Source organism: Ovis aries, chromosome 1 (genome assembly GCF_016772045.2).
Source record: "Ovis aries strain OAR_USU_Benz2616 breed Rambouillet chromosome 1, ARS-UI_Ramb_v3.0, whole genome shotgun sequence".
NCBI classification, from domain to species: domain Eukaryota; kingdom Metazoa; phylum Chordata; class Mammalia; order Artiodactyla; family Bovidae; genus Ovis; species Ovis aries.
Genome location: NC_056054.1, coordinates 274,397,992 through 274,410,951, shown reverse-complemented (window position 1 = coordinate 274,410,951; position 12,960 = coordinate 274,397,992). Strand labels below are relative to the sequence as shown.

General features: G+C 51.2%; 1 protein-coding gene across 3 annotated transcripts in view; it reads left to right on the top strand.

Annotated features, from left to right (window-relative positions):
* RFTN1 (raftlin, lipid raft linker 1) overlaps positions 1-12,960 on the top strand; it is a 230,868-nt gene that overhangs the window by 177,485 nt on the left and 40,423 nt on the right. For all 3 annotated transcript variants that reach the window (XM_042238759.1, XM_027961992.2, XM_042238749.2), the window contains exon 7: positions 4,255-4,370. In XM_042238759.1, coding sequence (XP_042094693.1) covers positions 4,255-4,370 — 116 coding nt within the window. The remainder of the gene's footprint in view (positions 1-4,254; positions 4,371-12,960) is intronic.

Below are 12,960 nucleotides of genomic sequence, written 5' to 3'. Positions count from 1 at the left end.
ATTTCGGTGTTGACCATCTGGTGATGTCCATCTGTAGAGTCTTCTGTTGTGTTGTTGGAAGAGGATGTTTGCTATGACCAGTGTGTTCTCTTGGAAGAACTCTATTAGCCTTTGCCCTGCTTCATTCTGTACTCCAAAGCTAAATTTGCCTGTTACTCCAGGTGTTTCTTGACTTCCTACTTTTGCATTCCAGTCCCCTATAATGAAAAGGACATCTTTTTTGGGGTGTTAGTCTAATGAAATTTTGGGCCAACCCAATAAAAGGAGAATAGTGACATTTTCTAATAGACCATACATCGGCCTGTTGTCACGCCGTGTGCGTTTCAGGCTGGCCTTGGCAGAGGACTGGCACCTAGGGTGGGCTGAAGGGAGCTTGCTTGGCAGCGTCTTTGTGTCCCAGAGGCTGCAGAGGATGAGCAGGTTTCTCACAGCGTTTACCTCTTGGGGGAACAGAGCGAGTCTCCTTTTCCCATACCCTTCTTGTGTATCATAAGCTTGGAAAGTGAAGGTGGCCTTTTGCCCAAAGACCGGCATCAAATATTTATACAATGCCAGGGCCAACCGCTTCCTGAGCACAGTAGGGAAGCATCTTTACTTTAATAAAAAATGCAGTGATAATGGAGTGTTTTCCGTCGATGGAGGGTGAGTTAACCTTTCTGCAGGAGGAGCCTCTCTCTGAGAGCGACCTTTCAATCCCAGCTCGAAGCATACGACAGCGAGGCTGAGCCGAGAAGGTTATGGAGAGATGGGCGGGGGGTGAAGCTGTCCAAACAAGGGGCTCTCTAAAAGCCCGGCTGTCTGCTCTCTGTGGCTCATTGAGTTTTTTGCTGTTACAGATGACCAGATTTTGACAGCCACTCTGAACGTGCTGGGTAGTTAAGTGGGTAAATCAGCACCCTGGATTCAGAGTGGAGCAGTGGGCTGAGAGGCTGGAGGTGGCACTGAATAAGGAGGATGGTGAACAAGGGCCCGGTTTGTTCCTGCTTCCCGCCCCCAAGCCTGGACCCCACAGCCCTCCTCCCTGTGGGTGAAGGAGGGGAGGCCAGGCAGGGGTTAGGAGAGCAAGCCCCCTTCCCTTGTGGACCTCAGCTGTGTCAAGCTGGGCATTCCAATACTCGGAGTGCATTGGCACATTTAAAGGACTTGGAGGCTTACCGGTAAGGAGATCTGTAGCTGGAGACCTTGAAAATTGGGTGCAATATATTTTGTAGAAGCCTTGTAGGCATGTGTGCTGTGTTGATATAGTACTGAGGGATCAGTGAGTATCTACCAGTCCCAAGCATCCCAGGTCAGGACTGGGGCGAGCTTTGTTCACAAGGGTTCCATAGGGTATCCCTACAGCGGCAGGGTCTTCCGCTGGACCTGTGCTGCCCAAAACTTAAAAAGTGAGACAGACTATTGCCCATGCTTGTCCTGGACCCCAAAAGACTAATAATATGGTTCAGCCGAAGAGTAGTTCTGTTCTTTGTTGCTCACCTTAGTAAAATGTATCTTAGAAGGACATTGGACTTGGGAGGAACTTTTCAGCAGAGTGAATGAGAGAAATAAGGTTAGTGCTTTTGCTAAGGCTAGTTGATAACAGACTGTTGGTTTAGGAAAGAAAACTAAAAGCAGAGCATGGTACTGATTAACCCACAGGGATCTTACTGGAAATGGAGTATGGTTCTGTCAGGTAGGAATAATATAAGAGGCTACCGTGCTCTAGGAATTCCCCTCAGAGCCATGGTTTGTTGAGTTGATCAGGCCCCTCTCTCACTCTGGAATAATCAGCAATATCCCCCAAGTATTCCTGGTCTCGAATTTCTTAAGTTTGGATCGAGCCTTGTAATGGTCAGTTATTGCCACAATGACGCTGTGTAACAAACCACTCCAAAGCGCCCATATTTGCATGTTGACTGGAGCAGCTTCGTTGAGGCAGCTGGGCCCGCTCTCAGGTCTGAGGGTCAGAGGATCCAGGCTGTGCTCCACTGGGGCAGGCGAGCTGTGGCACGTCCTCTCAAAGTGGTGGCAGAGACATGAGATCAAGTTCAGCCATGCCCATGTTTCTCAAGCCTCTGCTGAAATCCCGCCAGCCAAGCAAGGCACCTGGATCAGCCCCTAGTTGGCTGGTCTCCTCCCCACCACTAAGCTGACTTGGTCTTGACTTTCGTCTCATGATTCTGCTGCTCATCTGGCCCCTGGTGGCGCCTCGTTCACTCTGCAGTCCTAGTCAAGCTGTGTCTTCTCCCTTGAACTCTCAAACCCCATGTTCCCAGCGGCTCGCTTGCAGTTAGTTCATATCTCATCTCAAACTGGCGCATCCTACTCTCAGCACTTCGGTCAGAAACAGCAGGATGGTTTCCTCCAACTCCACACGCCTCCTCTCCTAGCGCACTTTGTATTCTCGTAGCATTTACCTCCTTGGACGTTATGTCATCATCTCCCTGCAGGGGGAAGCTTCATGGGAGCAGGGTCTTCGTTTATCACCCGTGACCTCAAGGGCACCTGGTGCATAATAGGTGCTCAGAATAGACTGAAGGAGGCAGGGTCTCTGGAGTGAAAGAGGATGGACTTTTGTCTTTCAGGCTTCTTAGACCTTGCTAAGTTGTTCTCTGGAAAGTTTGTGCAGTTGAAATTCCCTTCAGCGCTGGAAGCTTTTTCTGTACCGTAAAGGTGGTAAGCAGAGCCATCTATTTGTTACTTATTTTGTTGTTGCAAATAAGATGCATGCTTCTCATCCTGATGGCTGTTTTGGTTTTGCTTGTGAGGTCTGTTGGAAGTCAGGCACTGAGGGTCACTGTGTGTGTCCATCTATCTGTCTTCTTGTGACTGCTGGACAGTGCAGGCAGTTTCTGAACTCCACTGTGACTTGGGGTGTTCTGGATTTGTCTCCCTTCCCTTCCAGATGAAGAAGAGCTCACATTCCTGCGTGAACTGCCCTTTTAAAGGAATTGTCCTTTATACCCCTGAGCATTTTTCATGTCTGTTGCCGTAACCAAACACCATGGGCTGGGTGGCTTGAGCAATGGACGTTTATTTTCTCATGGTTCAGGAGGCTGCACACCCACGGTCAGGGGGCTGCAAGTTCTGTTTCCGGCGAGGTCCCCTTTCCTGACTTGCAGATGGCCACCTCTGTGTCCTATAGCCCTTCCTCTGCACATGGTTGGGGGGCTGGTGGGGAGGGCGCTCCTGTGTCTCTTCCTCTTCTTCTAAGGACTCCAGGCCTGTTGGACTAGGGCCCACCCTTATGATGTCACTAAAAGATCTGTCTCCAAATATCGTCACTTTAGCGATCAGAGCGTCAGCGTCTGAGTTGGGAGTGGGGTTGGGGACGGAGGTCAGTCCAGGAGGGTGTGATGGAGCAGTGATTTGTATAGTACTGACCGGCAGGAACTCTGTTGTGCCCACTCCCCCTTCACAGATACGAGGACAGGCCCCTGAAAGGGTCATTTTCCTTTTCCAACACAGCGCGGGTCCAACCACCTGCTTCTGAGTCCATTCCTCTATTCCACACAGCCCTTCATCTAAGGGAATCAGGGCATTTAGGAGCCATGTACTAAATGCACCTCCTTGAAGGTCTTCTGCAGGGGCGAGGACCCTGGGTGTATTTTCTTGACACTTTCATTGCCTGAGGCAGTTCTGAATCGTTTCGTATGTGTGATGTACAGAACTCAGAGCCTTACCATTGATACGCCCGAGGAAACGTTTTCAGTGGTAAATCATTTGGAAAAAGTCCCCCTTCCCCCAGGCTTCACCTGACGAGAGCGTCCTGTGCTCGGCACGCACGCCACGCAGTTGCCAAGGAGCCAGCGCCTGTGGACCTGGTCTGCGAGCCCAGAGCTGCTGTGTCCCACCCAGCCCCCCTTCTGAATAATCTCTCTCCCCTCCATATCGTTTTCTCCTAAAAATTGTCCCTGAATGACTGCGTTTCCCCCCCACACACACACACCGAATCCGTTCTCCCCAGTGCCTCCTGATGCTGGAGCGTGAAAAGGGAGGTAAACTTGTGAAATCAAATGGTGATTGCTAACAATGAGATTTGGGCTCATAAAATCAAGGATATTATTCAAAACTGCGAGGTAAATGAGTCTCATTCATTCTGATGGGGCTAGACTCTACGGCTGTGTGTGCCTTCTTTAATTAACATGCTGAAAAGATGTTCTGATTGGGATTATTAATGAATGCAGTGAACATTTTTGCTGTTTGTGAGGCTTCTGCCACAGACGGTTTACAGCAACCACCACCCCCCGCCCCTTGCTTTTTCTTTCTCCACAGATTCCTTGCACGACTTGACAGATGGAGTGTTCATCTTTGAAGCTGTTTCCACAGAAGACAGCAGAGCCACGCAGGGCTACGACGCTATTGTAGTCGAACAGTGGACGGTTCTGGACGTAAGTCTGGGGCTTGGGTGTGATGCTCTTTTGTTTGGACCGCGGTGGTTTTATCCGCTCACTCCTCCGAGCGAGGCTGCCCCTCGACAGCAGGTGGACGGCTGGACACCCCCAGGACCCCTGTTGTCCTTGGGGACCCTCCTGTGCCCCCCAAGGTTGGGGAGGGCCCCCCACTTTTCCCTTTCGGTAGAAAACACACATCATGTGTGCCAGACCACTGGGCAGAAAAGATTCCTCTTCACTCATCTGAAAGGTCTAAGTGACGTAAGTGAGGTAGACACGTGGGTTGTGGACCCCGTAATAAGGAGAGCGGCATCATCACTGGAGCATGACCCTCTGGGCCCCCTCTGACAGGGGCCACAGAAATTCATACACCAGAACAAGAGTATATGCGCCTGTGCTCTGAACCGTCACGGTGAGTCTGAGTGAGTGCTGTGACGGCTCCCGTTTTACAGATGAGACCGAGGCACCGAGCGGTTAGGCCCCTGGCCCATTAGGTGCTAAAGGACGGCTTTGGCATGTTGACCCGGAAGGCCAGCAATCTGGGCTCTGGGCAGAGGAATTCCTCAAGCTGTGTTCTGCTGGGGTTTGGGAAGAGGTGGGACATTTCTGAGGTTTGCTGGTGTAGATTTTAAAGCTGTGAAACCGTGGATGTTTTAGACCCGTCTCTCGCCCACCCAGCACCTGGGGTGATTGAAGCCAGGGGACTGCTGTCTGAATGCTCTCAAGCCACCTTGGGAGCATCCGGGTCGGTGGGCTCAGGGGCCCCGCCAGACGGGACCACCTGTGCCACAGACGAGGAAGCGGCTCTCTGTGAGGAGTGAGGGCACAGGGACCTGCCAGCCCTGTGCCAGCTGGTGGCCAGCCCCCGGGCACTGTCACTCCCAGCCCTTCAGCCTGCGGCCCTCCTGAGCAGAGCTGCTGGGGGCAGCCTGCCTGGAGCCAGGATGGGCAGTAACTGCTCACAGGTGTGGCAGAACGGAGTCCAGGGACAAGCTGTGATGATCAGAAACGGGAATCCCAGCATCACAGCAACCGGGCCAGTCAGGCTGGGGACCGAGAGTCCTGCGGTCCTAGGTAGAGAGGAAGGTGAGGAGTGGGTGGTGACCTGGTCTGCCGCCCCCTCCACCAGGGACCCCCACCTGACCTGGGTCCCCGTGGGCCTCCATGCACCTGACTGGAAATGGGGTGCCAAGGAAGTGAGGCGCTTGAGAACGAGAGTCCAGTGTGGGCAGTTCATGGCCCCGCCCCACGTGGGGACCCTCCTCAGCTGTGAGACGGCAGTCCGTTCACCCAGCCCGCCTCCGGGGGTGGGTGCAGGCTCTGGGTGGTGGGACAGAGCGGGCGGCAGGTGGGCGATCTCAAGGACCATCCAGACGGGCCCGAGCTGGCCACCCGCCCCCGCGTGCTGCAGCCCACTGGGACACGGGCTGTGTCGGCAACGGAGGCGGGGCTACCGCAGAAACACGTGCGCGACTTTGCACATGCGCGGTTGGCGGCAGCGCCGCGGGGACCCGCGTCAAATCCCTTATTCTCCGCCCGTTAAAATGGCTATTGAAGGCAGACTTTGGTGGCTCAGACGGTAAATATCTGCCTACAATGCGGGAGACCCGGGTTCAATCCCTGGGTTAGGAAGGTCCGCTGGAGAAGGAAATGGCAACCCACTCCAGTACTCTTGCCTGGAAAATCCCATGGACCGAGAAGCCTGGTAGGCTACAGTCCATGGGGTTGCAAAGAGTCGGACATGACTGAGCGACTTCACTTTTGTGGTTTCCTCAGGAAAGATGGCTAGATGGCAGTGATCCAGAACTGCCTACGAAAGTGGTTCTCAGAGTGTGGTTCCGGGGTCAGCAGTGGCAGCAGCCCTTGATGAGGTGTTAGAAACGCAGATGCTCGGGCCCCACCCTGGACCCAGCAAATCCAAAGCCCTGGGGGTGGGCCCAATTGTGTGCTGCTGCTGCTGCTGTTGTTGCAGAGGGTGGGGTGGGCTTCCCTGGTAGTTCAGCAGGTAAAGAATCCGCCTGCAATGTAGGAGACTCTGGTTTGATTCCTGGGTCAGGAAGATCCGCTGGAGAAGGGATAGGCTACCCACTCCAGTATTCTTCGGCTTCCCTGGTAGCTCATGGTGAAGAATCTGCCTACAACGCAGGAGACCTGAGTTCAAGGTCTGGGAAGATCCCCAGGAGGAGAGCGTGGCAACCCACTCCAGTCTTCTTGCCTGGAGAATGCCATGGACGGAGGAACCTGGCAGGCGATAGTCCATGGGTCGCACAGAGTCAGGCACGAGTGAAGTGACTTAGCACGCATGCACACCGGGTCTCAGCTGTGGGATGTGGGATCCAGTTCCCTGACCAGGGATTGAATGCAGTCCCTTGCTTTGGGAGCATGGAGTCTTAGCTACTGGACCATCAGGGACATCCCACCGTTAGAGTTATAACAAGCCCTCAAAGTGATTCTGAAGCTCACTCAGTTCTAAAGAACTAATGTCTGAAAGAACAGTACAGACGCTCCTTTCTCCAGACGTCTATGGTAATGTGATATTTGATGCAAAGGGTGATGGGAAAAGCACCCCAATGATCGTCTTTCTTCAGCGTTTGCAGTATTGAAATTTCAAAATGTGACCTTGATGTGTAACTGGAGGGAATGCCTACAGTCTGAAATATCTGCAGGAGGGGGATTTGGTTATAAAGTTAAATAAGGACACGGTTGTCTTTTCTTCCCGCTTGTCCATTTTTAAAATTATTATTTTTTTGATTGAAGTATAGTTGATTTACAATGTCATGTTAGTTTCAGGTGTATGCAAAGTGATTCAGTTTTATGTATATTCAGTTCAGTTCAGTTCAGTCGCTCAGTCTTGTCCAACTCTTTGCAACCCCATGAATCGCAGCACACCAGGCCTCCCTGTCCATCACCAACTCCTGGAGTCCACGCAAACCCACGTCCATCGAGTTGGTGATGCCATCCAACCATCTCATCCTCTGTTGTCCCCTTCTCCTCCTGCCCTCAATCTTTCCCAGCATCAGGGTCTTTTCCAATGAGTCAGCTCTTCGCATGAGGTGGCCAAAGTACTGGAGTTTCAGCTGCAACATCAGTCCTTCCAATGAACACCCAGGACTGATCTCCTTTAGAATGGACTGGTTGGATCTCCTTGCAGTCCAAGGGACTCTGAAGAGTCTTCTCCAACACCACAGTGCAAAAGCATCAATTCTTCCACGCTCAGCTTTCTTTATAGTCCAACTCTCACATTCATACATAACCAGTGGAAAAACCATAGCCTTGACTAGACGGACCTTTGTTGGCAAAGTAATGTCTCTGCTTTTTAATATGCTGTCTAGGTTGGTCATAACTTTCCTTCCAAGAAGTAAACATCTTTTAATTTCATGGCTGCAATCACCATCTGCAGTGATTTTGGAGCCCAGAAATAAAGTCAGCCACTGTTTCCACTGTTGCCCCATCTATTTCCCATGAAGTGATGGGACCAGATGCCATGATCTTCGTTTTCTGAATGTTGAGCTTTAAGCCAACTTTTTCACTCTCCTCTTTCACTTCCATCAAGAGGCTTTTTAGTTCCTCTTCACTTTCTGCCAGAAGGGTGGTGTCATCTGCATATCTGAGGTGATTGATATTTCTCCTGGCAATCTTGATTCCAGCTTGTGGTTTCTTCAGCCCAGCGTTTCTCATGATGTACTCTGCATATGAGTTAAATAATCAGGATGACAATATACAGCCTTGACGTACTCCTTTTCCTATTTGGGAACCAGTCTGTTGTTCCATGTCCAGTTCTAACTGTTGCTTCCTGACCTGCATATAGGTTTCTCAAGAGACAGGTCAGGTGGTCTGGTATGCCCATCTCTTTCAGAATTTTCCACAGTCTATTGTGATCCACACAGTCAAAGGCTTTGGCATAGTCAATCAAGCAGAAATAGATGTTTTTCTGGAACTCTCTTGCTTTTTCCATGATCCAGCGGATGTTGGCAATTTGATCTCTGGTTCCTCTGCCTTTTCTAAAACCAGCTTGAACATCTGGAAGTTCACGGTTCACATATTGCTGAAGCCTGGCTTGGAGAATTTTGAGCATTACTTTACTAGCATGTGAGATGAGCACAATTGTGCAGTAGTTTGAGCATTCTCTGGGATTGCCTTTCTTTGGGATTGGAATGAAAACTGACCTTTTCCAGTCCTGTGGCCGCTGTTGAATTTTCCAAACTTGCTGGCATATTGAGTGCAGCACTTTCACAGCATCATCTTTCAGGGTTTGAAATAGCTCAACTGGAATTCCATCACCTCCCCTAGCTTTGTTCGTGGTGATGCTTTCTAAGGCCCACTTGACTTCACATTCCAAGATGTCTGGCTCTAGATGAGTGATCACATCTGGGTCATGAAGATCTCTTTTGTACAGTTCTTCTGTGTATTCTTGCCACCTCTTAATATCTTCTACTTCTGTGAGGTCCAGACCACTTCTGTCCTTTATACTCTATACACTTTATGTATACTTTTCATACTCTTTTCCTTTATAGGCTTACAGAATGTAGTTCTCACAGTTGGTCCTTGTTAGTCCCAAACCCCTCCCCTTTAGTAACCATGTTTGTTTTCTATGTCTGTGGGTCTATTTTTGTTTTGTAGATAAATTTATTTGTGTCTTTTTAAAGATTGCACGTGTAAGTGATATCAGATTTGTCTTTGGCTCAGTTAGTATGATAATCTCTAGGTCCGTCCATGTTGCTGCAAATGGCATTATTTCATCCTTTTTTGTGGCTGGGTGATATACCACAGAATATACATGCACATCGTCTTTATCCATTCATCTGTCAGCAGATGTTCACCTTTGTTTTCCAAGCCACCCAGAAGTTGCTTCTTGCATTGTGCCAAAGGGTAGACCGGTGTTTCTCAAAACTGGGCTTGTACCAGAATCACTTGGAAAGCTTTTTAAAAGACAGACATCCAGACTGTCGCCCAGAGTTCCCCACTTCTACCTGCTGTGAGAATCGGCCCCTGCTTGCAAGAGCCACGTGTGTGCAGGTCTTAGCGGCGTCGCCCAGCAGGGTCCAGTGCGGGTGGCCTTGCCTCTGACCCAGCGGTCGGAAGAGCTCTGTCAGCCTTGCCGCAGCCCCCAGACGGCTCCTGCCCTGCACACACGTGCGGGCATCGTCCAGCTCCCTGACCGGGTCCTCCAGGCCCGGCCCCTTCCTCTCCTCCCCACCCTTTTGGCCTCTGGGGAGGACCTTTCCGTTCAAGCCTGGGCAGGGCCCTCTTGGCTCGTGGTTGGCCCTGCTTGTCTGGCAGCCGCTGTCCTGCGGGAAGCTCCCAGGGCTCTAACCGCAGAAGACCTCTGAGCAGCTCTTGCTCTTCTCAGAGCTGCGACTGGCTTGTCCTTATCCGGCCCCTTTACTCCTGGACACGCTGATTCCTCAAACCCTGGGTGCAGGCATGCCTTTCTAATTCAGCCACGTCTTCCTGGCCTTCCTCTCTCTCTCTCTCCCTCTATAAACACACACACACACACACACACACACACGCACACACACACACGCACACACACACACGCACACATGAACACACTTTCATAAGAAAACCTACATGGCTGTTCACAGCTCTACAGACAGCATAGTACTAGAGTCTCCCCTGGGTAGGCATCCTGCTCTTTTATTTCCTGCCGACTGAGTGTGAGAAGGAAACCACCCCCCCGCCCCCCGTCTGCTTCTCCATTTTTCACTTGTGCAAATGAAGACACCAGTAACCACCTCTCGAAGCCAATGAGAATGAAAAGAGATAATGGATTTAAAAGTGGTGAATGTCTATAGTAAGTAAATAGGGCTTGCTTTCTTCAGTCACCTGGGATCTTCAGATAGAAAGGTCCTTGGCCTGTTGTGTTAACCTCATCCTAAAAGCACAGAGGAGGCTGGACTAGGGAACGTGTGGAGTCAGAGGCCAATATAATAATTGCATTAGTGTCGGTTGGAAACCCCCGGCCTAAGATCAAAGGCAGCTGTGAATGGGACGAAAGCCCATCCAGAGGGCATTTAGGATGTGTGCTTTCTTTATATTCTTTGAGCTGACTTAATTTACAGTCTGGCGTTTGAGCAGAGGGGGTAGTTCTTTGAGAGGAAAGGGAGATGGTGCAGACAAACAGGTGAAGAGGCAGAGGCGAGCGGTGGGCTTCCCTGTGCCACGGCCTTCAGCCTGCCCGCCCGCCAGAGCCGCGGGGCCAGGCGCTCGGGGGCCGTGGAGCCTTCTGCATCCGCAGCCCTCTCTCCTGCAGTGTCTGCGAGCTTCTTGTGAAACCTGCCACCAGAACCAAACATGACACAGTAGGGGGAGCACCTTGAGCCGACGCAGTTGGTGTGGGAGCTGGTGGGTAAGTGAAGAAGTCATGCGAAAGAGCGGAAGAATATCATATTCAGAGGGAAGGGCTGGGAGTGTGGGAGTGCAGACGCAAACTAGCACATGTAGGAGGGAAAAGCAGCAAGCTCCTACCGTATAGCACAGGGAATTAGAGTCAATATCCTGTGATAAACAACAATGAAAAAGCGTATGAAAAGGGATATATATATGTGCAACTGAGTCACTTTGCTAGACAGCAGAAATTAGCACAACATTATAAATCAACTCTAATGCAATTTTAGAAAAAGAAAAAATCATATTCACATCTTATCCAGTTTCGTATAAAATATGGAAGCACCCATCCGTGCTCCAGTCTTTTGGAGTTTGGGGTCCGCTGGTTAGAATTCTGCTTCATCCTTCTTTTAAAAACCAAAGTGTGCCGTACCCCAGAGCCAGCGTCAGTGTCTTTAACGTGCAGCAGAGGGCCCTGACTGCAGAATCCTTCTGCTTCTGCTTTTTCCTGGTCTTGTCCAGCTCCCCCCCTCCCCACCCCTCCCCACCCACCCCAGACAGTGGCCGCAGTTGTTTCTTATCCAGCTGTCCTTTGTCAGATCTCTTCAAAGCGTTCTACCTAGTTTTCCTGGAAACAACTTTTGTTGCACTTCCTATCCACTTTAAATAATTTAAATTAAGACATGGAGCTGTGGTAACGGGTCTGACTGACCTGCACAGGTGTGGGAACACAGCAGGCTCACCTGGAAGTGCTCAGCTGTGCATCGTCCGGGATCTGAAGGGCCTCCTGGAGAGCCGCCTACCTCCTGGGCTTCTCGTGCAGCTGGAGACGGGATGGGCTTTGGGGTCCTCCATTCAGTTCAGTTCAGTCGCTCAGTCATGTCCGACTCTTTGTGACCCCATGGACCGCAGCACGCCAGGCCTCCCTGTCCATCACCGACTCCCAGAGTTTACTCAAACTCATGTCCGTCGAGTTGGTGATGCCATCCAGCCATCTCATCCTCTGTCGTCCCCTTCTCCTCCTGCCCTCAATCTTTCCTAGCATCAGGGTCTTTTCTAATGAGTCAGCTCTTCGCATCAGGTGGCCATAGTATTGGAGTTTCAGCTTCAGCTTCAGTCCTTCCAATGAACACCCAGGACTGGTCTCCTTTAGGATGGACTGGTTGGATCTCCTTGCAGTCCAAGGGACTCTCAAGAGTCTTCTCCAACACCACAGTTCAAAAGCATCAATTCTTCGGCGCTCAGCCTTCTTTATGGTCCAGCTCTCACATCCGTCCATGCCCACTGGGACTCCCCCGTTAGAGCCCCTGAATCCCCGTAGGTTTCATCCCGGGCGGTGCTGTCCTCAGGGGTCTCTCCTTCCTCTACCTGTAAGTTCGATCTGCTGTTGAATTGCCTCCACGGCATCTCCTCCCTTTGGTTTCTGCCCTTTTTCCAGCCTACTGAGACATTTGTGATCAGGATAGTATCCTACATCTGGGGATCTTCCCAGCTCGGGCTTCTCTGACCCTTTCCTGTGTCAGGTTGCTCCCACCTGCCTGGACTCAGGCAGACTGGCTGGAGGCCTCAGCCCTTCAGTGTGCTGCGGGAACCTTTCCTTGGTAACCCCAGCCCCGTCTGCAGAGGTTCAAGATGGCCTGTCATTCCACCCAGCAGTCCCCATCCTGTCCCTGAAGGACTCAGGAGAGGCTTGATACGAGGCATTTCTGTAACTGGAACCACTCTGGGATACCCTCCACCCCCCGCCCCCGTACGTCCCCCTGTTCTGCATGGACTTCTACGGGCTTCTGAGGGCCCATCTCCTGTTTCCATGGGCTCCCAACCATCCCTCTAACGGTCCACACTGGCATTTGCCAGGGAGTAACAGCAATGCCTGCAGTATCTAGAATTCACCACCTTCTGCTTCAACAAGGACGCCAATATTTGTCCTTTTAAAACCATCTGGCTTTTTTTTTTTCTCTGCCACAGTTTCTCCAAGATAATTATTTTGGTTCTGAGATCATAGCCTTTAGTGCCAACAGCAGCAGATCTCGGCCTTGTTTCTGTGATACGGGAGATTTTCCCGTGGATGATTGCTGCCGAGAAAGGACCAGGCCTGCCCTCCCAGGCGGCAGTTCCACTGCGTCCCACCCAGAGCAAACCACAGCTCAGTGGAGTCTGCCGGTAGATGGGTGAGGGAGACGTCTCTCCTCCCAGCGTTCCCTTTGATCAAGTTCTTCACTTCCTCTCTTGATAGTGACATGCCAGTGTGTGCTGA